Below are 27187 nucleotides of genomic sequence, written 5' to 3' on the forward strand. Positions count from 1 at the left end.
GTGGTAGTGGCATAGAGGCCTGGGTGGAAGAGAGATTGGACAGAGCAGTGGCTACTTCTGTGTAGTGTAGCAGTCTGGAGGGAGATAGGGTAATTAATTTGTTGACCTGTACTTCGGATCATTCGGCCCTTTTCCTTGGATCTCTAGCCCTGGGGAGGGATGTTGTAATGGTTCTCGGGGTTTCCATTTTGAGATGGCTTGGCTTCTGGATGAGGGGTGTTGTGAGGTGGTGGAGAAGGCTTGGGATGATGGAGGAGACGGGGGGTTGCTTAACAGATTAAAATTGTGTGGTGATCACCTTCGTGGTGGTGGTGGGGGGGGGGGGGGACAGATTTCATATGTTTGGCTGCCAGATCATGTTATTAAAAGCAAAACTCTTGGGGTTGCGTGGCCAAACAGATCTGGCGGCATTGGCTGAGTATAACGCTCTGGAAGCCCAGTTGAGTCAGTTGGAGGTACAGGAGGATGTTTATTGGAGATAGAGAACCAAGTAGCATTGGCTTCAGGGAGCGGATTCCAATACCAAATTCTATCATAGGTATGCTTCTAACAAAAAACGTAAAAATTCGCTCTCTAGAATTAAAGATTGTGATGGGAATTGGGTTGGGAATGCTGATATGAATAATGTGATTATGAATTACTTTCATTATATTTTTAAGTCTTCTGGTATACCCATTGAGGATGACTGTTTCTTTAGTTCCATATCGCCTCGTATTTCACAACAGCAGAACGAGACTCTATTGCTTCCCTTTGAAGCGGATGAAGTAAAATCAGCCACGTTTTCTATGTTTCCTAATGAATCCCCGGGGCCTGATGGGATGAACCCGGGTTTCTTTCAGCATTTTTGGGATGTGGTTGGTCATGATGTCTCTAGTTTTGTATTGGATTGCTTGCATTCAGGTGCGTTCCCGGTCGGGTTAAATGAGACTAATGTAGTGTTGATCCCTAAAAAGAACCAACCTGAGATGGTCTCGGATATCAGACCAATCGCCCTATGTAATGTGGTTTACAAGGTTATTGCTAAAATGATCGCGAACAGGATGAAACCACTTTTGGATGGAGTCATTTTGGAGTCCCAGAGTGCTTTTATCCCTGACAGGTTGATAACTGATAATATTCCTATTGCTGCGGAAGTAGGTCATTATCTAAACATGAAGCAATGTGGGCGTGTTGGTTGGGGGGCTTTAAAGCTTGATATGGTAAAGGCTTATGATAAGATGGAGTGGTCCTTCTTAAGGGGCTCAATGAAAAAATGGGTTGATCTGATTATGTTGTGTGTCACGACTGTCTCCTATAACATCCCAGTTAATGGAGCCAGGGGAGGTAAGGTGAGTCCATCCAAGGGCCTCAAGCAAGGGGATCCTCTATCCCGGTATTTATTTATTATCTGTGCGGAGGGTTTATCCCTTCTTTTGCAGCACGCTCAGACTCAGGGATCCATTAATGGCTGTAGAGTGGCTAGGGGGGCCTCAGCTATTTCCCATTTATTTTTTGCTGATGTTAGCCTTTTATTTTTTAAAGCAAATATTCAGGAAGCGAATGTCGTCAAGCAGTGCCTGCAGACTTATGAGCATCTCTCAGGTCAGACTGTTAATTTTCATAAGTCTAATATTTGCTTTAGCAAAAATACAGGGGAGGGTGATATGGAAGATGTGGTAAATTTGTTGAATGTTAATCGGGCTCTTAATTTTGGTAAATATCTGGGGCTTCCATCTTTTGTTGGGAGGAATGAGAAGTTAGTCTTTGCTTATATTGAGAAGAGGATTAAGCAGAGAATTGGATCATGGAATAAGAAGTTATTGTCTCAGGCAGGCAAAGAAATTCTTTTGAAAAGTGTGGCTCAGGCTATGCCTACTTTTTCAATGAGTGTCTTTTTGCTAACTGACTCTTTGTGTGTAGCAATTGAAAGAGCTATGAACAGATTTTGGTGGAATAAGGGCGGCACCAATGGAAGTGGCAGTATTCATTGGATGGCTTGGGATCGTTTGAGCAAACCTAAGTCTGTTGGGGGCTTGGGTTTTAAGGATCTCAAGGCTTTTAATTTGGCTATGTTGGGTAAGCAGGCTTGGCGGTTTCTCAGGAAACTTGAATCTTTAGCTGCTCGTGTTTATAAGGCCAGGTATTTCCCTAAAACCTCTTTTGCTGATGCTACTTTGGGAAATAATCCTAGTTATTGCTGGAGGAGTATTATGGTTGCCCATGATCTGGTTTCTAGTGGTGTAAGAAGAAGGATTGGTAATGGTGAATCTACGTTAATCTGGGGACATCCCTGGTTACTGGATAATTATGATCCTATGGTGGGAACTGCTATGCCCCCCTATTTGGAAGGTTCAAAAGTTTCTAGCCTAATTGATACGGAGTCTAATTCCTGGGATTTAGCCATACTCAGGGATATTTTCTCCCCTAATGATGTGAACCGTATTTTGTGAGTACCTGTGTCCCCATCCTATGAAGATTCGTAGTATTGGTTTAATGACCCTAGTGGTTGTTACTCGGTAAAGAATGGGTATAGGACCCTCATAGGGGAATTATCTATAGCTCCAAATACTTTCGAGAGTTGGAAACCCCTATGGAAGATTAAGGTTCCACCAAAGTGGAAGGTTTTTCTTTGGAGAGCGATCAATGATATTCTTCCCACAACAACAACTCTTCTTATAAGGAGAGTGGAAGTTAGTCCCTCATGCCCCATGTGTGCTATTTTTCATGAAAATACAATGCACTCATTAGTGGAGTGTGAGTTTGCAAAGCTCATTTGGCATGAGTCACATCTTCCTGTTTCTTCTATTGTGGGGGGTAATTTTTCATATTGGTTCTAGAATGCAATGGCCATGTTAACCCCTGATATTGTTGTCAAGGTAAGGCAATGAATGTAGCTGTGTGGGATGCCTGTCTTCAGAAGCCGAAGCATGTTTGGAGATCTGCTGCTGCCGCCATCTCAGTCTGGGAAGGCGCTACTGTTAGGAGACCGTCTTCATTACCTCAGCAGCGGCAAGTACGGCCTACACCGCCTCAACAGCAACAACCCTAGTTTGCGCTTCCCCACTGTTATTTTGATGCGACTTTCTCCCCAAGCACAGGTTCGGCGACATACGGTATGGTCCTCCTCTCGCCCGACGGAGGTTTCATGGCAGCTTCGTGCGGTGGTTTACCGTTCTCTTTAAATCCTCTTATGGCAGAATCCCTTGCCTGCAAGGAGGCTCTATCTTGGCTTAAGGGCCGAGGGATTTCAGAAGTTGTCTTACACACTGATTGATCGGCGCTACATCGTTCTACATCGTTCCATCTCCACTTCTGCAGAAAGGCCCAGGTCCTATGTTGGAGTAGTAATTGATGGAGTAGTAAGGCCCAGGTCCTTTGTTGATATGAAATTAACAACTAAGTCCCCTGACGCAACTTTGTCTCGAACAAAATGAAAATCAATTTCCACGTGCTTGGTTCTGGCGTGAAACACAGGATTAACTCAAAGATAGGTGACACCCAGATTATCACACCATAGAGTAGTCGGTTCGCCAGTGTGCAGACCCAGTTCACGAAGTAACGAGACGACCCAAGTGACCTCGGCCGAGACATCTGCTAGGGCCTTGTATTCGGCCTCGGTGGAGGAGCGTGCAACAGTGCGCTGTTTCCGAGACAACCAGGAGATGAGATTTGTCCCCAAGAATACAGCGTACCCACTTGTGCTCTTCCTATCTAGCGGACAACCGGCCCAATCAGAGTCGGAGAAGGCGTGAATAACCGAGGAAGCAGAGACTGTGATTCGCAGACCGTACTCCATAGTACCCTTGACATACCGAACAACACGTTTCAAGATACCCGAGTGATCAACTGTCGGTGAGTCCATGAACTGACACAGCCGATTCACGGCATAGGAGAGATCCGGCCTGGTGACGGTGAGATACTGTAGAGCCCCCACAATGAGCCTATACTAAGTTGGATTATTGTGTGGCTAGTCTGACGGAGAAACAGACTACGTAACAGCAGCCAGAGTTGCTAATGGTTTGCAGTCAGTCATACCGGCACGATTTAGGATATCCTTCATATAGCGCCGCTGAGACAGCATAATCCCAGAATCAACCTGTAGCATTTCAATCCCGAGAAAGAAACCTGGGGTGCCCAAATCACGGATCTTAAATGCGGAAGATAGTCGGTGTAGTAGAGTAGTAATAAGTGGCGGATCATTCCCCATCATGATAATATCGTCAACGTACACAAGTAAGTAGACTTTAGATGAACCAGCAAAATAGTGAAAAAGAGAGACATCGGTTTTAGACGGCACAAAACCTGCAGACAAAAAGAAATCGTGTAGTCTCTTGAACCAAGCTCGTGGGGCCTGTTTGAGACCATAAAGAGACCGCTGCAGATGGCATACATGATCTGGGTGGACTGGATCCTCATAGCCATGCGGTTTTTTCATGTACACTGTTTCAGCTAGATGTCCATTAAGAAAGGCATTATGAACATCTAACTGCCGCATCGTCCAACTGTGGGACACTGCCAGAGAAAAGAGAAGCCAGACTGTAGTCGACTTGACTACAGGGCTGAAAGTGTCGAAGAAGTCTTCTCCAGCTACCTGATTGAAACCCTTTGTGACGAGGCATGCTTTATAGCGCTCGACAGAGCCATCAGCTTGGTGTTTGGTGTAGAACACCCATTTACAGCCAATCACATTCATGTGTGGCTCAACGGGTACCAAAACCCAAGTACTATTATGAAGGAGTGCATTAAACTCCTGATCCATGGCTTCACGCCACTGTGGATGCCCAACTGCCTGTGAGTAGCAAGTGGGGTCAGTTACTGCACTAAAAGCCTGAAATTGCTCATTCGTGCCTCGTGTCATGTGCCGCAACCGCATACCATGATCTCGTTCCTGTGGCGCGGTGCGAGTGGCACGTTTCCGTGCGACCCGTTTCGGCCCCTCCAAGGCCAGCGGCGGTGTGTCCCGGGCTAATGGAACCGGACTAGCCGGCTGTATGGGTCCGGATGGCGTAACAGTTGGCGCCACAGTTGGCACAACATGCGTATGCTCGGTCAACACCGGGCTAGTGGCCCAAGGAAGGGCGAGAGGTACTTGTGAAACACTTGATTGACCACCTGTGTCTGAAAAAGGATAATCAGTTTCGTTAAAACGTACATGACGGCAGATGTAGATTTTTCCATTAGTTAGGTTCATGCATCTATACCCCTTAAAGGACGACGGGTAACCTAAGAAGACACAGGGTGCCGACCGGTACTCGATCTTGTGGCGATTATAAGGCCTCAGATACGGGTAACAGCGACACCCAAAAACACAGAGAAAAGTGTATGGCGGTGGATGTTTATGTAGGCGGCTGTATGGATTGTCATACTGTAATGTAGGTGTTGGTAAATAGTTAATTAGACAAGTAGCCGTTTCGAAAGCGTAGTCTCAATATTGTAGCGGGACGGAGCCTTCGGCTAATAATGCCAATCCGGTTTCAACAATATGTATGTTTTTACGTTCAACTCGACCGTTCTGTTGATGTGTATAGGCACAGGATTGACGGTGAATAATGCCGAGCTTGCTAAAAGTATAGTGAAGCTTGCGATATTCACCGCCTAGATCTGACTTAATGGACTTGATAGAACGCGAAAATTGGCGTTCTACCATGACATGAAACGACTCAAAACATTTATATATATCGGATTTTACCCGTAAGGGATAAAACCAACAGAAACGTGAGTAATCATCTACAAATAGCAGGAAATACCTAAAACCACTAGTAGAGATTACAGGAGACGGGCCCCATATATCGGTATAAATTAAATCCAATACATTTTGACTAGAATGAAAAACCCTATCTATTTGAAATCTGGATGATTTGCCGAGGTGGCAAGGCGTACACGACCCCAATTTATTGGCTTTGTCAGGTGCAACCGGACAGGACTGTAGGACTTTATTTTGGACGTGTGCATGCGGGTGGCCCAATCTACGGTGCCGAACTACAGGAGTTGCCCGGGAAGTCAAAAACGCAAACTGAGAGTGAGGAACTGAAAGCTTGTAAAGACCACCGGATGTTGGACCTTTAAGTAGAACCGCCCGAGTTATGGAATCCTTCACAACAAAGTAGTTTTTATGAAACTCAAAAAATACGTTATTGTCGTTTAGTGAAGCGATTAACAGACAATAAGGGAACAGATAAATCCGGAACACATAAAACATTAGACAAACGCAAAATTTTAGAGTTAGATGGGATCGATGCATTTCCAACATGGGAAATTTCCAAACCTGCGCCGTTACCAACCTGGAGTACATCTTCGCCGGCGTACTCATCTGCCTGAGACATCATGGACACGTCGAGATTTGCATGCGCTGACGCGCCTGTGTTTGGAAACAAACGCGAAGCCGATGAGGGAGGCGCAAATTAATCAATCGCGGCCACCATGTTTGCCTGGGCAGAAGGTTGTGTAGTGTATCGCTTGAAACAGTAGACTGCAGTATGGCCCTAGGCTCTGCATATTTGACACTGATGAGCACTGTTCTGGCCTCCCCGACCTCTGTTCTGACCGCCCCTGCCGCCACGGCCTCGGTTCTGGCCGTGTCTGCCACCATCGCTATTGCTACGGCCTCCGCGACCCACGTACAAGGCAGAAGGAGCAGCTATGAATCCGCCATCTGATCCAGCCGAATAGTCGTCGGCATGGATGAATTCCTGAGCCTGCAGGTAATCGGAGATTTGTGGAATTGTAACCGGAATACCTGCCGCTGTGAGAGAGGAGGCCATCGAGCGGTACTCCGGCCGGAGACCACGGAAGACGAACAAATTCTGTTCGTCGAGAGAGATGGGCCTGCTGGCGAGCGCGAGCTATTCCACCAATAACTGCGCACGCCCGAGGTATTCGACCGCACTGCCGCTGCCTTGCCGGAGGGAGTGAAATTGCCCGAGGAGGCTGAGACATCTAGCCCGGGTGGTTCTCCCTAACGCCGCTATGATCGACTCCCTGACTTCCTTGGATGTGGCTTTGCCGACGGCGAGATGCATCACTTCATCCGAAAGGGATGAAATGAGTAATGACAAGATGGATTGATCTTGTTTAATCCATGCTTTGTATGCAAGAATGGGCATCGAAACTGCAGTGGTAGCTGCGGAATTGGACTCATCGGACGCCGGCGGTACCTCGATTGTAGATGGTGGACAGGGTGTATCTCCATCGACGAAACCCAATAATTCCTGGCCGCGAAGAAATGGAATCAATTGGGTTCTCCAGAACAGCAAGTTGCGGTAGGTAAGCTTGATAGAGACATGGTGGTGCGCACCGGCAAGAGGATTGGAGGCAGTTGCCGGAGGAGTTGCAGCGCCGGCAGTGATGGTTCTTTTGGAGGAATTTGTGGACATGGTGGGAAGGTTGGTGGTTGCCGGCGATTGAGGTGTGAGAAAGAGGGTAGATGATCGAAGGTGATGGAAGCGAGAGAACCCGGCGTAGCTGATACCAGATGAGATAAGCTTTTCCAATCTATTCAGCACAAAGACAGGAATACAATATAAAGAGGATAAACAACTCTCGTAAGAGTCTCATATCTAATAGGATGACTAAAGACTTAATCATCTGTTACATTATTGACTAATCATATAATATGAATAATAATATATATAACTAACAGAGGCAAAATTAGTTCAATTGCGAAAGACTTAGAGGCAAAGTAGCCAATAGATTCGTACATTACTATGGCTATTTATTGTTATAATTAGTTTATTTGTCTTTAGTCATTACAAAGTTGTATAAAACATTTCATTTTGGTAGTGATGATGAAGTCTTTTAATATATTGATTGAGTTTACCTTGATCGGATTATGGTAAAAATTAAATACAATATCTATAGTTTTACAATATAACATAATATTGATTAGTGAAAAAAATAATATATTATAAAAATTAATATTTAATGAGAAGTAACAATATATACAAAATAAGAAAATTAATATTTTACACTAAATTACAATTTTTAGTGATGGGTAAAATCAAATATTAGTAATATTAATGACGGGATTTTTTATCATTACAAGAATATAATGAGAGGAAATTATGATAGTGAGTAGTTGTATTAGTGACGGGATTTTTTGTCACAAAAAGAACATTTTAGTGACGGTAAATACACCATCACTAAATGCTTATCCTTGATGGTATCATATCCCGTCACTATTTGTTTTTAACCTCGGAAGATATATCGACGGGTGACGACGGGAAATTTCTCGTCATTAAAAGTATTTTATGATGGTTTTTTATTCTTTAGTGACGGTTTTACCTCTCATTAATGACCAATTTTCTTGTAGTGGATATATATATATATATATATATATATATATATATATATATATATATATATATATATATATATATATATATATATATATATATATATATATATATATAGAAGGGATCAGGTGCATTTGAGGCTTCCCGGGCGGTTGTGTGGTTGGAAGCACATTAAGCATTAAACTGACGCACTCTAAGTACACAACACACGCACATTAAGCAAACAAACAAAACACCTTCAGAATATAACTCCATGCACGTTAAGTACAAAACTCACGCATGTTAAGCACAAGTCTCACGCACCTTAAGTACAAAACTCACGCATGTTAATCACAAAACACACGCACCTTATAAATTTCAACAACTACTCACATTAAGCACAACCTCACGCACGTTAAGCACAAAACTCACGTCTGTTAAGCACAAAACTCATGCATGTTAAACACAAAACTCACGCATGTTAAGAACAAAACTCATGCACTTTAAAGTTTCAACAACAACTCACGCACATTAAGCACAAAACTCACACATCTTAAGCACGAGACTCACGCACCTTAAGTACAACACTCACGCACATTAAGCATAAACCTCATGCATGTTAAGCAGAATACTCACGCACCTTAAGTACAAATCTCACGCACATTAATCAACCGCACGGGAAACACTTAAATGCACCTGAACCTCTTTATATATATATATATATATATATATATATATATATATATATATATATATATATATATATATATATATAGGGTTGCATTCAAATACAAACCCCCTTAAAATACAAATCCTCCTTAAAATACAAACTTGAGCTCGTGCACACATTAACATACTTACATGCACACAAGGCGCACTGCCAACCATTTCTGGGATTAGCTCGTGCACACATTAACATATTTACATGCACAGAGCGTGTAGGAGGAAAAATCACAACCATCCATCAAAGCTCGTGCGCACATTAATATAGTTACATGCACACATCGCGTAGGAAAAAAAAATCACAATCATCCATCAAAGCTCGTGCACACATTAATATACTTACATGTACATTGGGCACATTGCTAATAATATCTGGGATTAGCTCGTGCACACATAAACATACTTACATGCATACAGTTTGTATTTTAAGGGGGTTTGTATTTTAAGGGGTGTTTGTATTTGAAAATAATCATATATATATATATATATATATATATATATATATATATATATATATATATGTTAGTATGAATTTTAATATAAATATATTAGTTTAGTACATGTTTTATTTTGTTGGCATATGTTGGGTTATTAAATAATTAGCTCATTGTTGAAGTTTGAGAAAAATGACCAGGGATCGAGTCTCACCAACGATAGTGTGGGAGTTGGGAGCAACCTCTCAAAGTGAAGGGGGCTCCTTGTGCGCAGTAAGCAAAGATTTAGCCTCTGAACCGAATCGGAACGGGACCCTTAGGGTTGGGGATTCAACCTTTTGGAAAGAATAATTAGTTGATTGTATTTTAGTCTGAGTATTATCAGTTTATAAGTCATGGGAGCTATTTTTGTGGAGTTGAGATTAAGTCCTTGTGCTGGAGGAAGATGCTAATTATCTCAACAAATGAGTGGATAAGAAGAATTCAGAAAACTACCCACACTTTCCTATATGATGTGCGCTGCTTGATCGTGGATTACAAAGCCTAAAATGGTGTTGCCTAAAGACTATAAATTGGAAGCTTTGTAATGAAGGAATTTGAAGTTTCAGGATTAGACATTCAGGCATATAGTCACAGGACTCGTACAAGAAACTTCAAGAAAAAGGCACACATTGGAGTTCTATCGGGAGAAGTTGCTCCACTTGATATCGATCAAGCTGTGTGAAAATTCAGGTGAGTTACAGTTTGTGTAATTGATAGATTTTACTCCATTTGTATTTGTTAACTTTTTCAGAGAATTACTTTACAAGGTTAGTGTTTAAATAGGTGGTAGACCTATTTTGTAATTTATTGAACTTTGTAATTGTAAAAATCGTGGATTGATATTGAGTGAAAAAGTTTTGGACGTGGCTCCGCAGATTAGGATGTGTTCTCCAAACTGCGTTATCAAATTCCAGTTGTGTTTATTTGATAATTTATTTATTACATTATACTGTATTCAAATTATTATATGGAGTAACTACTATTATTGATACCCTGACTGTATATGTTCAATATATTTCTACATTACATTATTATCAATATAGATATTACGGGATTGGATGCATGGGAACCTCAAATGGAGCATTGTGATGCAATATAATATTGGCAACAGCATGTCTGTGAGTGGTCCATTGTGATTGCGTATTATGCCGAGAGAGAGACAAGTAGGGCTGGGCTACTGTTCTCTGGATATGCCGATCCAGATGAAAACGACTTCAGAGTAAAGTATGACTCTCGTATAATAAGGTCACGAATTTGATTTTTTTTTTAATATTCATTTATTAGTGGAGCTCGATCATTGTATATGATCTTTTTAATATTATTTATTTTTTATGTGTAGTTTGTAGATTATTACGTTAAAAAAAAACCTTTCTAAATAAACTTTCAAATAGTTACTGTAAATTTCATTTGTAAAAAAAAAAAAAAAAGTGTACGGTAGACGGTAGAAAGTAGAAACCTCTGGAAAAATTTTCCAAGTCTCAAATGATGTATACATAACACTCGACCGGATACAATCGTTGTCGTTTTCATCTTTGTTTTGCCAACCAACCACTCAGACATTCGGAATGCACTCAAATTCCTGTCTTTCACCAACGTAACCAGGTTTTCCGAATTCGAATGTGCTTAATTTGTATCCCTTTGGATATACTAACGTCGTGTTTGGTTGGAAGAAAGAAATTACGAGAGAAAAGAATTGTAATTCGGTGAGAAAAGGATAAGGTGAGAATAAAGTAGGAATTCAAAGAAGGAATAAAATTATTGGAAATGAAAGGGAAAAAGTGCAATCGTTATACACTACACCACGGCGCACATAGCACTGTGCGCCGCACATCTCCCAAAACGGCGTCGTTTTGGATCGTTTTGGGAGGCGCGGTAGGAAGTTGCTGGGATTATGTGTATTTGTTCACACAGTTATGTGTATTTGTTCATACAGTTATGTGTATTGGTTCATACAGTTATGTACGTTTTTTATACAATTATGTACATTCTTTTTATACAATTATGTACATCCAAATCAGAAAATTTGTGTGTATTATGTTAATAGTTGATGTGTATTATGTTAAAAGTTTATGTTTATTATGTATTATGTTAGATTATGTGTATTATCTTTTAAAAAGAGTATGTATATTTTGTTATATAATTATGTACATTCATGTATACAATTATGTGTATTCTAGTATAACATTATGTACATTCTTGAACAGCGGGTTTTTATTTAAAGAAAAAACTACTGCCATTCACTGGGGCGGGAAATTTCAAAAAAAAAAAAAATTAAAACGACGTCGTTTTGCATCTGGGCGCATAGTGCAACGCGCGCCGTGGTGTATGATATAAATTGCCGAAAAAGTGGTATAGGGTTAAAAAGTCATTTTTATCTCTTTTTCCCTTTCCTTTTCCATTGAATTGCAATTTATATGGAGAGGGTATGAATTGCTATTTAACAAAATGAGGAATTACAATTCGGTGGAATTGTAATTTCCTTCAACCAAACACTATCTATTTGGGTGACCAAAGAATTAGACTGTAATTGAATTGCAACTACATCCAACTAAACAGTACAACCCATAAATGTCATTGTTAGAATAATTATTTGTTAATTAACTTCTACTAAGATATATGAAAACTTTTGAGTTTATATGCCAATAAAGACATAAAATGTGTTGTATGTATGTGTCTCATACGTTACTGAAAAATGATAGGTGTTGTCGTTCTATTTTGCTTCGCTCGTTGCAAATGCTACATGAGTAATTTTGTAAATATACCATTACGGTTACATATAATATGATACTTGTAATCTTGGATGGATTATATTAATAAAATAACTATTTCGTCTTGTAGACATAAGCACATTATCGAACCACGTAAATTCAATATTCTTCGTTTTCTGTTTGTTCTTGATTTCTTGATATCGTTTTTTAACAAAATGAACAAAATATAAAATTTGATATTAATAGTCAAGGGTCCATTCCTAGAATTAACTCTTTTTAATTTATGTAATTGAAGAAGGCAATGCAATCATTTTTTTTGCCACATGCATGTAAAAATATTAGTTGACTAGACCAGTTTGAAATACACATGGATTTCATATTATCCTTAAAATTATGTGTATGTAGATACTTTTTAACATGTTGTACTAGTAACTTGCTAAATATGTTTGATTGTATTTTTTATTTTTACAATTTTAAGTATTAATTTTAAAATTTTAAAAGTTCAATAAGTTATTACGGAGTACTATTTTCGTATAAGTGGATGATTTATTAACCATTATTCAAAATATTAAAGACGTACTTCTAATGGACATGTCTAAAGGGATACACTATTATATTTAATACAAGTAGCATTTTTCTATGAAAACTGTGACAGGTTCCACTTCTAGTCTTGCTTTAGCCACTTGCCATGCATATATATATATATATATATATATATATATATATATATATATATATATATATATATATATATATATATATATATATATATATATATAGTGAAAGGTTCTCGTGCGGTTGTGCGGTTATTAATGTGCGTGAGATTTGTACTCAATGTGCGTGAGTGTTGTGTCTAATGTGCCTGAGATTTGTACTTAATGTGCGTGAATGTGTAAAACGCAGCAGAAAATATGGATATCAGCTTCTTCCCCATCCCAGTACCTGCACTCTGTGAGTTGCTTCAGAATAACTTCGATTATTGGGTTGCTCATAATGTGGTATGGAATATGCTGGCCTGTGCTTATTCGACATCTGAGATGGTTGCTGATGCTCTTTTTGTTCTATCCAAGATGAAAGATTTGAATCTTCAAGTTTCAATAACGACATATAATAGTGTGTTGCTATGCTTTACTGATCTTTACAATGAAATAAAAGCTTCCCAAAGTGAATACACATTCTATCCTTATCAATGGTCTATGCAGACCGATCTTGGTGCGAGAATCTGGAACTTCTGTTGTTTGCTTCAATTCCAGATTGTTGAAAATTCTCTTATTACTCACGCATATTAAGCACAATACTATGGCACATTAAGTACAAAACTCACGCATATTAACATGACGCACTTTAATTAAGTACAAATCTCTAGCATATTGAGCATAACACTCACGCACATTAATCCACCGCACGGGAAGCAACAAATGCACCTGATCCCTTCCCTATATATATATATATATATATATATATATATATATATATATATATATATATATATATATATATATATATATATATAAAGAGATATTTATTTTCAGGTGAGAACATCTGAATAGATAAACCAGTCAAATCAAAGAAGAAAAAAGTGTTACGCCATAGACGGTCTTCCTAGAAAATCAAAAGATAAAAATTAAATAAGGAAAAATGGCATATATGGTTCATGAGTTAATACCCACATTGATGACTTAGTTCCTCAGTCATGACCTATTTTTTACTCATTAGTTATTACGAAGTGGCGCGTTTGGTCCCCGACGTTAGAGGCCCGTTTAAACTGCTAGAAAACTCAAAAATACTTTGCAATTAGAAGTGTAAAGTAGAAAATGCACATCTTATTCTCCTTCTTATATTGAAATTACTTTTGCATTATTTTTCATTTCCCAGCCTCCTATTTCAAAAAGCATTTCAATAACTCTCGTATAACTTGTTAGAAACTTAGGTCTCGTATAAGGAATCTAGGACTCAATACAAATAAAGGAACATTTGATCGATCACCGAGCAACAAAGGTAATCAAACCAGAACTTTTGAGATACAATAAGATGTCAAATTTTTCAAGTTGATTTTATGGAAAATTCACCAACATAGTAACTTGAACTTTTTAGTATGTAAAATTCTTCCATAAACACTACAGTAGCTTAGTTAAAAATTATATATACTATCAACATATGAAAATTATATATATATATATATATATATATATATATATATATATATATATATATATATATATATATATATATATATATATATATAGGTTCTCGTGCGGGTGAGGGCTTCAGGTGCGGTTTTGCGGTTTAATCTGAGTCATTCATCTCGCTTTAATCAACGTCTAGGATTATCAAAGTTTTAAAAAAAACGCGGTGGCAATTTTATAATTTTTACATCTAGGTCAAAATTAAGGTGAGCGGATCTGTTATTAATGTGCGTGAGTTTTGTGCTTAATGTGCGTGTGTTTTGTGCTTAATGTGCGTGAGGTTTGTGCTTAATGTGCGTGAGGATGTGCTTAACGTGAATAGTTGTTAAAACTTAAAGTCTGTGAGTGAATACTTAAAGTGCGTGAGTTTTGTGCTTAATGTGAGTGATGTTTGTGCTTAATGTGCGTGGGTTTTGTACTTAATGTGTGTGAGTTTTGTACTTAATGTCAGTAGTTGTTGAAACTTAAAGTCTGTGAGTTAATATTTAAAGTGCGTGGGTTTTGTGCTTAATGTGCGTGAGGTTGTGCTTAATGTGTGTTGGTTTTGTACTTAAAGTGCGTGAGTTTGTGATTAAGATCTAACACTTGGGTGCACCTAAGCTTATACTTCTTTGTTCCAGGCACGCGTTTTTTTTTTTATTTAATTTTCATTGATTTGAGCCGTTGATCTAAATTTGATCAACTGCTCAGATTTAACCGCACGGGAAGCTATACCCGCACCTGAACCCTTCCCTATATATATATATATATATATATATATATATATATATATATATATATATATATATATATATATATATATATATATATATATATATATATATATATATATATATATATATATATATATATATATATTTATTTATTTATTTATTTATTTATTTATTTATTTATTTATTTATTCATTTATTTATTATCACACATTCCCTTCTCTGTCTACTTAAAAAAAACATAGTAATTAAGGAGGAAACTGAGATTCAATTATAAGGAACATGAGACTCAGTTATGAAAATTCTAAAAACTTTTTTAACTTCCATAACTGAGTCTCAGTTATGAAATAATTATAATATGGTTTATGTAAATTGGTGGGTCTACAAAAAAAAAAAAAAAAAAAAAAAACTTAAATAGATGGGAAGAAGCGTTTTTGAGTTTGAGTGAGATAATGAATGTTGAGACGCACAAAAATTGGAGAAGAAAATAAGAAATCTAACTGATGAAATTACTCTAAGATCCAAATTCTACTGACTCGACCCATAATCTTACAAATTGAAACTTGCGAGACACTCTCATAGAAAAATTTGTCATTTGTATTGTCATATTGTGTAAACTTTTAAGAAACAAATTATTTAGCCAATAAATTTATTAATTTTTCTTAAATAAATAAATATTTATTTATTTGTAGAGTAATATTACATTCTACTTTTGATTTAATTTTCTAATTTTCACCCCTTATATGATAATATTTGATTGTTCTTAGTATATTATTTTTAAAATTTATTTTCTATGAATCATTTTATCACTTTATTGGTTTGTATTATTGTATATTACAATTATTTATTTTGTTATTGGCTTACAATTTTTTCAAGGGTAAATCGTGTTAAAAAGTTTTAAGACATGCTTTATTTAAAGTAAAAAAAAAATAAGACTTTTGGAGTGCGTGCAATTTGGACCGTATATGGATTATTAATCTCACAATATTTAAAGTATCAAAATTTATATGCAAATAAAAATGATCCTTTTATACGACATAAATAAAGAGTAAATTTTTTTTTTTTTTTTTTATAAAAATGTGACTAAACAACTCCAAGACAACTTCAAATAAAAGTGATTGAATCTCTTGAGGCGGGAAGTTGAAGAAAAATAAACTAGGGAAAATGTACAAATAGGCCATTGAACTATTTGGGGGATAGCAATTAAGCCATCGAACTCGAATAAAGCTTCAAATTGATTCATGAACCTGCAAAAAAGTGCAATTAGCATTTTTAGTAGGTTACCAACAAGTTTGTAATGATTAGGATGCCATGTGTATTTTTTATTTTTTTAGTTTTTTATTATTATTATCCTACTAAGTATTTGACCCAAAAAAAAAAAAAATTAAATTAGTGTAGTTTTTAATTTAAAAAATTAAAAACTTAAGTTTTAATTTAAATTATATATATATATATATATATATATATATATATATATATATATATATGTATGTATGTATGTATGTATGTATGTATGTATGTATGTATGTATGTATGTATGTATGTATGTATGCATTACTGTACAGTATATATATGTACACATATACACATGCCTACTATACAGTAATACATACATACATACATAGGGAAGGGATCAGGTGCATTTGTGACTTCCCGTACGGATGTGCGGTGGATTAATGTGCGTGAGGTTTATACTTAATGTGCGTGAGATTTGTACTCAATGTGTCTGAGATTTGTACTCAATGTGCCTGAGATTTGTACTCAATGTGCCAGAGATTTGTACTTAATGCGCGTGATGTTAATATGTGCGAGTTTTGTACTTAATGTGACTGAGTATTGTGTTTAATGTGCGTGGAATTTGTGCTTAATGTGCGTGAGTATTTCAGAATTACGAGCTTAGAAGGAAGCAGAACAGAAACTCACGCACATTAACGCCCAAACTTCTTGTTACTTCTTATTTCAATTTGGCCATGGATTCTGGATTATCAGCTACCTTCAGTGCAATTGAATGTTTATATAAATGACGCACGCACAGTAAAATTTGCACAGCAGCTAAGTGTGGATTTCTGTTGTACTATTCCCATAATTCTTAACCACCATAGCCCGCCTCCGCATCATCATCATCAGGGAGGGGGCAAATGGTTACTGTGGATGGGAAAGAAGTTGCCATCAATATTTTCTGCTGCATTTTACACATTCACGCACATTAAATACAAATCTCAGGCATATTAAGCACAACACTCACGCACATTGAGTACAAATCTCACGCACATCCGCACGGGAAGCATTCAACCGCAAGGAAAACTTTCACTATATATATATATATATATATATATATATATATATATATATATATATATATATATATATATATATATATATATATATATATATATATATATATATATATATATATATATATATAAAATTTAAATTAAAACTTAAGTTTTAAATTTTTTAAATCAAAAACTATACTAATTTAGTTTTTTTTTTCTTTTTTTTTTTTTTGGGGTGAAATGCTTAGTAAGATAAAGATAATAATAATAATAATAATAATAATAATAATAATAATAATAATAATAATAATAATAATAATAATAATAATAATAATAATAATAATAAGAATAATAACAATAATAACAATAATAACAATAATAAGAATAATAAGAATAATAAGAATAATAATGATAATAATGATAATAATGATAATAATGATAATAATGATAATAATGATAATAATGATAATAATGATAATAATGATAATAATGATAATAATGATAATAATGATAATAATGATAATAATAATGATAATAATGATAATAATGATAATAATGATAATAATGATAATAATGATAATAATGATAATAATAATAATAATAATAATAATAATAATAATAATAATAATAATAATAATAATAATAATAATAATAATAATAATAATAATAATAATAATAATAATAATAATTAATAATAATAATAATAATAATAATAATAATATAATAATAATAATAATAATAATAATAATAATAATAATAATAATAATAATAATAATAATAATAATAATAATAATAATAATAATAATAATAATAATAATAATATAATAATAATAATAATAATAATAATAATAATAATAATAATAATAATAATATAATAATAATAATAATAATAATAATAATAATAATAATAATAATAATAATAATAATAAATAATAATAATAATAATAATAATAATAATAATAATAATAATAATAATAATAATAATAATAATAATAATAATAATAATAATAATAATAATAATAATAATAATAATAATAATAATAATAAATAATAATAATAATAATAATAATAATAATAATAATAATAATAATAATAATAATAATAATAATAATAATAATAATAATAATAATAATAATAATAATAATAATAAATAATAATAATAATAATAATAATAATAATAATAATAATAATAATAATAATAATAATAATAATAATAATAATAATAATAATAATAATAATAATAATAATAATAATAATAATAATAATAATAATAATAATAATAATAATAATAATAATAATAATAATAATAATAATAATAATAATAATAATAATAATAATAATAATAATAATAATAATAATAATAATAATAATAATAATAATAATAATAATAATAATAATAATAATAATAATAATAATAAATAATAATAATAATAATAATAATAATAATAATAATAATAATAATAAATAATAATAATAATAATAATAATAAAAAAAATAATAATAATAATAATAATAATAATAATAATAATAATAATAATAATAATAATAATAATAATAATAATAATAATAATAATAATAATAATAATAATAATAATAATAATAATAATAATAATAAACTAAAAAATAAAAATTACACATGGCATCCTAATCATCACAAACTTGTTGGTAACCTACTAAAAATTCTAATTGCACTTTTTTTGCAAGTTCATAGATCAATTTGGAGCTTATTCAAGTTCGCTGGCTTAATTGCTATCCCCAAATAGTTCAATGGCCTATTTGTACCTTTTCCCAATAAACTAAACTAGTCTACACGTGTAGTTTAGTTAGTTTTTTGAGTGACAAGTTGTGGGCAATGATGGAGGATGTGGCGTACAGGGCGGAGCCAGAATTGAATAGTACGGGGGGCCAACTACAATTGAAGACTTGAAGTACTAAATCAAATACATTGATATGATATCCAGTTAACATATTTCAAATAATTACATTACAAATTTAATAAAGTTTAGAATAAATCAATTATAATTGAATTTATATTAAATTATTTTGTAATATGCTTTTCAATGCACATTGCTTTGTATGGTTGAAAGAATGAAAACATTCACGCATGTTTTAAAAGACTATTGATTATTTCTGGAAAACACCATCTTCACAACATAACATAATAACAATTGTTTTCTCAAAACATATACTACACAATTTTTACATTATTATGCATGTTAAATTAAATACAAAATTTATCACATAACTACAAATTTACATAATTAATCAAACAAATGCATCGGGATATTCATTATTTAGAATCAAACAAAACAACTATTTAAAATAAATAATAGAATATGAAACAAAAATTAACCACAAACAAGTAGTTTGAAACAAAACAAAAAAAAAAAAAAAAAAACCAAAAAAAAAAAACAAAAACAAAAAATAAAAATTAACTTGAAAAATATGCATAGATTTTAATAATAACAAATTATCTTGTTATAACTTATAACATATATGCCGCATATCTATATGGTTTTAGAGAGAGAAACTAGTAGGTACACTAAATGAGGTTAATTTGAATATGAGTCAATAATATAGGGAAGACATAGAGAACTGGAGAAGTTGAGTAGATGAAAAAGCTAAGTTTATAACTTAGCTTGGAAAATTAATTTAAGTGAGAGGGGGGCCAAATATTTTGAAGGAACAATAAAATTTTAATATTCTATATAATATTTTTTTTAAAGAAATTAATATTATATATAATATTAGAAAATTGGGAGTGGGATGACCCCCCAAGGCATACACTTGCCTACGCCACTGGTGGCGTAGTCTTGGAGTTTCATCTTCTTGTGGGGATGACTCTTTGTGGGCATTAGGCACTGGAAATTTATATCGTGCATGACGTCGTTTTGTACTTTTTTTTTTTTTTGGAAAATTCCGCTCCGTGTCTGCTATTAAAAAATCTCATGTTTTGAAAATGTACATAATTGTATAACATAATGTACATAATTGTATAACAGAATACACATACTCTTTTTTGAAACGATAATATACATAATCTAACATAATATATAATACACATAAACTCTTAATATAATACACATAAACTTTTAACTCTTAAAAAAAATCTCATGTTTCGGATGTACATAATTGTATAAAAAAAATATACATAATTGTATAACATAATGTACATAATGATATACCAGAATACACATACACTCTGTCGCGTCAACTCCCCACACAACTTAACAAAACGACGTCGTTTTGGGTGGGGGCCAGATTTACCTTAGTATATTTCTTAGTCCAAGCAAATTTTTTTTTTACTCTATTCACTTGTAATTAAATAGTGCGCTAAAACTTATAATCAATAATATCAACTAACCATACTTATTTGTTTTCTTACATCTTTGTGTACATATTACATAGCGTATAACTCCTAAACTATTAACACTATCATGAGTCATGACCAAATTTGTATCTAAACATAACTCTTATTCATTTTCTCTTGGTATTTTTGTGTTTCTCTTAAATACATAATATTACCACTTGCCCCTCATAAATTGTAATTCAATTATTTGCATTGATTAATTTAGAGTGAATAAACAAAATTTCATATAGTCATAAAGTACATTAAAAACTATGTTACAGAAAAAAATAAAATTTCGATAAAACAAGTACAAAAAAAGGCGTTATTAGCTCTTTGTGTTTCAGTAGGTTGAGAAAGTATATGAACAGATACTACAATGTAATAGAGCTAGTAGCATTCAAAAAAAAAGTACAAAAAAAGGCGGTTAAATTAATATTGCAATAATAAAAAACCAGAGTTAAAGACTTAAAGTAAGTCAAAAGAGAATAATAGTAAAAATGTTTAATAAATCGAGATTATGATTCCCTTAAATGGGGTGATTATGGTGAAACCACCTACAATTGCCTCGTCAATAATTGATCCTTATTTATACTGGACGAACCGCACTCAATGAAAATGACACGCTGTAAAATAATTTTAATTTTTAAAAAAAAAAAAAAAAATAGCAAGACAACTCTTGTCTTGCTTGCGGACGTTGTCCGTTAAGGTTTTGTTTGTTAGTTAATTGGCGGGTGAGTTCCCTATTGGTTGAGAGGCCTTGCCCGTAGTGACTACTATTCCTATTCCTATTCCTATTTCTTAATGCGCACTAAGGCAAAAAACGTTCCACTTTCAGTAACATTTTGGCATTATGAGTGAAGTCATACTAGGCTGCAGCTTTCGCATTAAGCGTAGTGCTCATCTTTCCTTCAATATCTGCCCTACATCATAACGCATTTCACAATTAATTAATTAATAATAACTAAACTCCATTATACATCAAACAAAATTATGAGACATAGGACGGAATGATGATGGTATTTTATGGTAAGTTACAATATTATTAAAATAAAAGATAATGCTTTTTAGAGACAATTAGTTTAGTAACTATAAAGTTTTAAGTTTGGCTCTTTATGAGAACTGTCTTTTAGCATTCTCGACGAACTTCTTCTAAAGAGCATACATATCCTTGTGATTCTTTGCATGTTGAGGTCACAAGTTTGAGATATATAGAAGAATGTTGAGTTTAATTTTTAATTTATTAGAATTTATTTGATTGACAAAAAAAGAAACTTATAAAAAAGGTTAATAAATACTGATTTTACATATCATTCTTAAGTTAGTTGATGAGAATATGACGCATCAGTATTTGGTATCGGTTTGGTTTACTTGACATTATATGGAAGAACAACGGTGAGATTAAAGTGGCTTGATTACTCTAATCACATCAGTTCTTTTGATTTTTTAGTCCTATGATTCGCACTCTTAAGTCTTAACAACTCAACTACACACTAAAAAAGTAGGGGTGAACATCGATCAGTTACAATTAATAACCGACCAAAAATTGAATAACCAACAAGCTACTATTTTTTAATATTCATAACCAATCGGAACCGGTCGATAATAATATAGATATACGGCCTGTTTGGTAATATAGTTAGCTTATCAATCAATTTTAGTTTATTTAACCATTATTAGTTGTTTGACTTGGTTAAACAATGAATATAAATGTTTGATTGATTAACTTTTTGTAACAATTTATTGGTCTAAAATGCTAAAATTTAAAAAATTGCTCAAAGTAATTTTTTTGATTAATTTTTTGAGGAAATCATTTTAAATATAATCAATTATCAACAAACACAATTGATATTATTAACTAGTCAAACTCACTAACACAATCAGCTATTCAGCTAACAAGTATTTAGCACGGAGTATGGTGAAAGTGGGGGAGGAGGGAGCGGGGACGTGATATTGTGGAATTGCGGTGGTCCTGTGGGGATAAGCTGGGATAGTGCAGCAGGCGATAACTCCTCACATATTTTATCCACAAAGGTGCAAGTAGTGTGTTTGTGTTGAATCCAATTCTCGATGGAATCACAGTGGCCTGCGAATGCGATTAACCTTAAGCCCCCCTCCCCATCAGTGGCCCTCCTCTATTCATTTCTCTTCTTCATTATCTTCATCATTTCTCAAGAGAGAGAAACTAAGCACGGCGCCACATTTTCCGGAGGGGCAAAAACAGAATACTCCATAGCATTTGATTCTCCCAAATAATGCCCGAACCGGATGGAACCGCCCCTCCTCCAAGGTCAAGGGAGCTTTTGACTCCTCTTCCCCAATCCGCCGCCGCCGCTTCCGACAGGGAGTTACTGACGATGGATCTCGATCTCGAGTTTTCCTGGACGTTCGATCAGATCTTCGCTGCCGCCGCTGCTTCCAATCCTGCGCCTCCCTTCCTCTTCTCCGCCTCCGAGCAGCCTTGCTCGCCTCTCTGGGTTTTTTCCGACGATAACGACGACGCGCCTGCCGGGAATGCTGCCCGCCTGTCGGACTACTCCAGGCTCATCTCTTGTAAGTCGAGCCTCGTACCGGTTAATTCAAATGTTTGAACTAAACAACTTGGTTGACTTTTTTTTTTTTTTTTTTTTCTTTCCTTTCTCGGATGCCTATGAATAAATTTTTAGGAATAATTTGGCTGGCGTATTACTAGTTCTGCATTTTTCTGCTATGAATTTTTGATAAGATTAGCCTTCCACAGTTCCACATCAACTCAAGGGCTTCGTTTTAGGATTAGATAAAAGTTTTTTTTTTTTTTTTTTTTTCAATCATGATAGCTTTCTTTATCTATGGATACTATTGGCCTGGCTGGCTATTTATTTGTTTTTCATTTTTTTTTTGAATAGATGCAGGAGATCTTGATGCTATTACTGAAGGGGTTTCTGGAAAAGATGACAAAAGAAGGCTACCCCCTCCAGTGCTGGGATCAACAGCAAAAGATTATCTAGATATATCTTGTAAAATCAAGGAGAGAATCTCACAAGCTCTGAGATACTTCAAAGAATGGACCGGAGAGCATGTCTTAGCTCAGGTCTGGGCACCAGTGAAAAGTGGGGGGCGGTATGTGCTTACAACTTTAGGGCAGCCTTTTGTTCTTGACCCGAATAGTAATGGGCTTCATCAGTATAGAATGGTCTCTCTGAAGTATATGTTTTCTGTGGATGGGGAGACTGACGGAGACCTTGGACTTCCCGGGCGAGTCTTCAGGCAAAAGTTGCCAGAATGGACACCAAATGTGCAGTATTACTCCAGCAAAGAGTTCCCGCGCCTTAGTCATGCTTTGGACTATAATGTTCAAGGAACTCTGGCATTGCCTATATTTGAACCTTCTGGGCAGTCTTGTGTTGGTGTTCTTGAGCTTATAATGACATCCCAAAAGATCAACTATGCACCTGAAGTTGATAAAGTATGCAAGGCTCTTGAGGTTGGTTTCTTTACCACTCTTGCTAAATGTAACATGTGTAAATTATGTCCTCATAATGATTTATCGATCAAGATAGCTGAATTGAGAAACAGAATCCACGTAGTCGACTTCAACTATATTTGGATTAGGACTTAGTTCAATTGAGTTGAGTTTATTACTGTAAATAACAGAGTACTTATAGGAGAAGGGTACCTATTACTCTATTAGTAACACAATCTCATAATTCCCGTGTTTACATGCTATTTGAGAATTACAATCAAAATTTTAGGTTTCCTGGTTAATTGATTTCAGTCTTCTGTAGGCAGTAAATTTGAGAAGCTCAGAGATATTGGATCATCCAGGCGTGCAGGTAACAATACAACTGGTCTTTTGAGTTTTATACAACCACTTATTGCATCCTTTTTTCAGAATAAATCTGTCTATGGCTCCCAATATACCAGATTTGCAATGAAGGTCGCCAAACTGCATTGGCTGAGATCTTGGAGATATTGACAGTGGTATGTGAAAATTACAAATTACCCTTGGCTCAGACATGGGTTCCATGCAGGCACCGAAGCGTCCTAGCTGATGGGGGTGGGTTGAAAAAGAGCTGCAGTAGCTTTGATGGAAGCTGTATGGGACAGGTCTGTATGTCCACAACAGATCTAGCATTTTATGTGGTGGATGCTCGGATGTGGTATTTCCGTGAGGCTTGCGTTGAGCATCACTTGCAAAAGGGGCAGGGAGTTGCTGGGAGAGCTTTTGCTTCTCAGAGGTCATGTTTCTGTGAAGACATCACACAATTTTGCAAAACTGAATACCCCTTGGTGCACTATGCAAGAATGTTTGGTTTGACCAGCTGTTTTGCAATCTGCTTACGAAGCACTGATACTGGCAACGATGACTATATCCTGGAATTTTTCCTTCCTCCTCGTGCTGGCAACTACAGTGACCAGCATACTCTGTTGAGCTCGCTCTTGTTGACTATGAAACAACACTTCCGAACCCTTAGGGTGGCTTCAGGCGATGATATTGAGCACGAGTTGGGATCCATTGAAATTATTAAAACTAAAATGGAAGAGAAACTTGATTTAAGTCCTGAATCTGTTTCATTATCCAAATCTACATTCACTCAGCCTACTAAGATAACTGATGCCCAGTTCTGTCCTGATACAGTGGGAGATCAAAAACTGACTGCAGGACTCAATGCTACAAATGATGGAGCAGATAGAAGGGAGCCTTTTGACACACAGAACCATGCATCTTTGGCTGGGAAAAAAGATGTGGGTAAGAAGTCGGTGAGAAAGCGTGGAAAAGCAGAAAAATCAATTAGTTTAGAAGTTTTGCAACAATATTTTGCTGGAAGTCTAAAGGATGCTGCAAAGAGCCTTGGTGGTATGCTTTCATGCTCTTTAAATTTATTTCTTAATTAAAACGTCTTGATTTACAGTACAAGTATCCTGATATTAGCTTGTGTTCAGGTTAACAAGGAAAATGAAATAGATTTGTTACAAAATGTTCTTATTTTTTGCAGTTTGCCCTACGACAATGAAACGCATCTGCAGGCAGCATGGGATCTCTAGGTGGCCATCTCGCAAGATAAACAAAGTTAATCGTTCCCTATCAAAGCTAAAACGTGTCATTGAATCTGTTCATGGTGCTGAAGGTGCATTCACTTTGACTAATCTAGCTACAAATTCAATTCCTGTTGCAGTGGGTTCCATTTCTTGGCCAGCGACTGTGAACGACTCCAACCAGCATACTTCTCCTCGTTCCAGACCATCGGAATCTCCTAAAGAGAAAAATGCGTTCTTCAACCATAACGCACCTGGATATCAGGATGATACTGAACCTTCAAATCAAATTCTAGGAGGCCAAGTTTTGGGGAATGAACTCGCTCCTCAACAAAATGGATTCGCTGTAGGTGAGGGCTCAAACAGGTCCAGAACAGGCAGTGGCTCGGGAGAAGAGAGCACAGGGACCCCTACTTCCCATTTCTCATGTCAAGGTAGTCCTTACCGTGGAAATGAATCCTCCCCTCCGAATGAGCTAATTCTTTCACCCATTCATTGCCACGACACAAAAATAGGGAGCAACACCGAATTAACTTGTCAACCAGTGAGAGCAATCAATTTATTGGCTGCCAACTCACTACCCAATACTTTGGTTGCAGAACAACCTCAAGAGGCATTCGGTGGAATGCTAATTGAGGATGCTGGCAGCTCTCACAACCTGAGGAATCTCTGTTCAGCCGGAGAAAATCCTTTTGATGAACGTATGCCAGAATGCAGTTGGACTCATCCACCTTGTTCCGTGGCTGTACCTGTACGTCCTGACAGAGTGCCACAATATCCTGCTAGGCCAGAATTGACAACCATCACAATAAAAGCGACATACAGGGAAGATATTATAAGGTTTCGACTGCCTTTGAGTTCTGGCATTATAAAATTAACAGAGGAAGTGTCGAAGAGACTGAAGTTAGAAGTGGGTACCTTTGACATCAAGTATCTAGATGATGATCATGAATGGGTTTTGATTGCTTGCGATGCAGACTTGCAAGAATGCATTGACATATCAAGATCATCAGGCAGCACTATTATCAGACTGTTAGTTCATGACATTATGCCCCATCTTGGAAGCTCCTGTGAGAGCTCGGGTGGATGAATTATGAATAGGCTAAGGTTGTACACTTGTACGTAGGTAGTAGTCTAGTAGAACCATTCTTGCAGTTTTAGGAGCTTTTGTTTAGCACAGTTTTTGGTTATGGGAAATTGTAAGAAAAATGTTCAATTCTATATAGCATGGACTTTTGCTTCCAGGTTTACTCCTTTTTGTTGATAAAATTAGTTGGATTGTATGTATGACTACGTGTGGTCAACTAAATTTCAGTTTTTATTTTTTTTTTATTTATTTTATTTTATTTTATTTTTTTTTCCTGGGCAAAAATGTTAATTTTGTTGTAAGAATATTAGAATAGACAAAGAGAGGAGAGGGAAGGTTTTTTACTTCTCATTCATCATACCGAATTCTTATACAAAGGTATCATCATATACAAGGTAATAATGAATACA

At 35.1% G+C, this 27187-nt stretch overlaps 2 protein-coding genes across 3 annotated transcripts; both read left to right on the top strand.

Moving 5' to 3' along the window:
• The first annotated feature begins 356 nt into the window (after nucleotides 1-356).
• Nucleotides 357-3028, top strand: LOC109147820. Its single transcript, XM_019295477.1, has 5 exons — nucleotides 357-455; nucleotides 660-1328; nucleotides 1533-1812; nucleotides 1900-2418; nucleotides 2856-3028. Exons 1-5 carry the CDS (start codon nucleotides 357-359, stop codon nucleotides 3026-3028), a joined length of 1740 nt encoding a protein of 579 aa, XP_019151022.1.
• A 19692-nt stretch (nucleotides 3029-22720) lies between these two features.
• LOC109148153 (protein NLP6-like) lies at nucleotides 22721-26977 on the top strand. Of its 2 annotated transcripts, XM_019295970.1 has the most exons (6): nucleotides 22721-23227; nucleotides 23560-24137; nucleotides 24439-24486; nucleotides 24578-25511; nucleotides 25651-26124; nucleotides 26290-26977. In XM_019295970.1, the coding sequence occupies exons 1-6, from the start codon at nucleotides 22930-22932 to the stop codon at nucleotides 26778-26780; spliced, it is 2823 nt and encodes a 940-aa protein (XP_019151515.1). In that variant the 5' UTR covers nucleotides 22721-22929; the 3' UTR covers nucleotides 26781-26977. The 2 variants fall into 2 exon arrangements, with proteins under 2 accessions (XP_019151515.1, XP_019151514.1); XM_019295969.1 differs by having other exon boundaries at nucleotides 22723-23227; nucleotides 25651-26977.
• Nucleotides 26978-27187: the final 210 nt, after the last annotated feature.

This window comes from Ipomoea nil, unplaced genomic scaffold (assembly GCF_001879475.1).
Source record: "Ipomoea nil cultivar Tokyo-kokei standard unplaced genomic scaffold, Asagao_1.1 scaffold2036, whole genome shotgun sequence".
Taxonomy (NCBI): Eukaryota; Viridiplantae; Streptophyta; class Magnoliopsida; order Solanales; family Convolvulaceae; genus Ipomoea; species Ipomoea nil.